General features: G+C 68.9%; 1 protein-coding gene across 1 annotated transcript in view; it reads left to right on the top strand.

Moving 5' to 3' along the window:
* Positions 1-1,299, top strand: part of PCGF1 (polycomb group ring finger 1) — a 4,316-nt gene extending 3,017 nt beyond the window's left edge. Inside the window, exons 5-8 of the mRNA XM_075092490.1 lie at positions 35-220; positions 441-527; positions 608-688; positions 1,124-1,299. Coding sequence (XP_074948591.1) covers positions 35-220; positions 441-527; positions 608-688; positions 1,124-1,171 — 402 coding nt within the window. The 3' untranslated portion in view covers positions 1,172-1,299. The remainder of the gene's footprint in view (positions 1-34; positions 221-440; positions 528-607; positions 689-1,123) is intronic.
* The last annotated feature ends 294 nt before the right edge of the window (positions 1,300-1,593 follow it).

The raw sequence follows: 1,593 nt of genomic DNA, 5'->3' as shown, positions 1-1,593 counted from the left end.
CTCTGGGGGGCTGTAATGGGATCGATGGCTGCAGCTCAGCTGCCAGCCCCGGCTCCACGCCTGCGTGACGGGTGGGTGGGGGCTGTGCACCAGGCTGTGTCCAGGGAAGGGGTTGGGGGTATGGCCCGCAGCCCCCCGCCTCCCTGTGCCAGAGTGGGCAGGCTGCCCCTTCTCTTCCCTCCGCAGCTCCAGCAAGGACAAGAGCAAGGCCGTGCTGCAGGTGAGCGGGGGTCTGTGCGGCCCGCCCTGCCAGTTCACCGGGCCCCGAGCCCCCGGGCTCTGCCCAGACCTGGCCCCACAGCTCTTGCTCCGAGCTCAGCTTGGTGCGTGGGGTCCCAGGCGGGGTGGGCAGAGGGGAGCTGGGGCCTCGCCATGTGTCGGCGCTGGTCCCGGGGGGCTGGGGGCCCCTGCACTCCCCCAACCCGCTCTGCCCCTTGCAGCAGAAGTACGTGAGATGCTCTGTGCGGGCACAGATCCGGCACCTGCGGAGGGTCCTGTGCCACCGCCTGGAGCTGCCGCTGCAACACGTGAGTGTGGGGGCTCGGCGGGGGTCATGGGCCTCGGGTGGGGGCTGTGGGCCCCCCCGACACAATCTCCCCGTGCGTAGGTGCAGATCCTCTTCAACAACGAGGCTCTCCCCGACCACATGACGATGAAGCAGCTCTGGCTCTCGCGCTGGTTCGGCAAGGTGGGTGTCCCTGGAGGGACAGGTACCCGCTGCAGCCCTGACATGGGCGATTTGCCCCCAGGGGCCCCATCCAGGCTGGGGGGCTCGGTGGGGTCTGGCGGGAGGAACCTCCCTGGAGGCAGCTCAGGGCAGTGCCGTGCTGAGGATGTGGCGGCGGAGCGGGGAATTGGTGAATCAAGGATGATTAATGTCGCTCGCTGGAGTGGCGGACCCGGGGCGCCCATGGCTGTGCCGCAGCCGGCCCGCGGTTCCCGCGCGGGTCAGGAGGGTGGTGGGTCCCAGAAGGGGTTGGACAAGTTCACGGTTCTGCCTGGGCCTGGCCCGGTGGGGAGGGGTCGCTCCTGCCCCCCCCGTGGGGCCCTGGAATGGGGTATGGGGTCTCTGCCCTGGGGTTGGGGTGCCAGTGGCCCTGACCCTCCACTACTTGCCTTGCAGCCTGCGCCCCTCCTGCTGCACTACAGCATCAAGGACAAGAGGAGGTAGGGGCTGGGGGCGGGCGCTGCCCCCTCCGAGTGCAGCCCTACTTCTGCGCCCCCTGCCCCGCTCTGCTCCCCCTAACTTAATACCCCTCCTGCTTGAGTTTATTTTTTGAATAAAACTGTGGAAAATCCCTTGTGGGAGCCTGCCTGAGGCTGGGGGCTGCTACTGGGGGGGTTGCTACTGGGGTCCCGGGATGGGGGGCAGCTGGGGCCCCTGCTGAGCACCCCTCACCACCCACACCTTCAGGTGTGGGGCTGCATGGGGGGGGGGAGCAATGACCCCCTCCAGGGCCCCTGCTGTGGGGGGATGCAGCGTTGGGGGTGCAGTACTGGGGTGGGGAGGGGCTGAGCTGTGGGGTGCCCTATGGGGGATGCTGGAGGGGGCCTTGGGGAGCAGATGCAGCACTGGGGGGGTGGCTGGCCTGT

The sequence above is a fragment of the Phalacrocorax aristotelis genome, chromosome 4 (genome assembly GCF_949628215.1).
Source record: "Phalacrocorax aristotelis chromosome 4, bGulAri2.1, whole genome shotgun sequence".
Classification (NCBI taxonomy): domain Eukaryota; kingdom Metazoa; phylum Chordata; class Aves; order Suliformes; family Phalacrocoracidae; genus Phalacrocorax; species Phalacrocorax aristotelis.
Note: the sequence above shows the minus strand (reverse complement) of the source record. Positions and strands in the feature narration are given on the sequence as shown.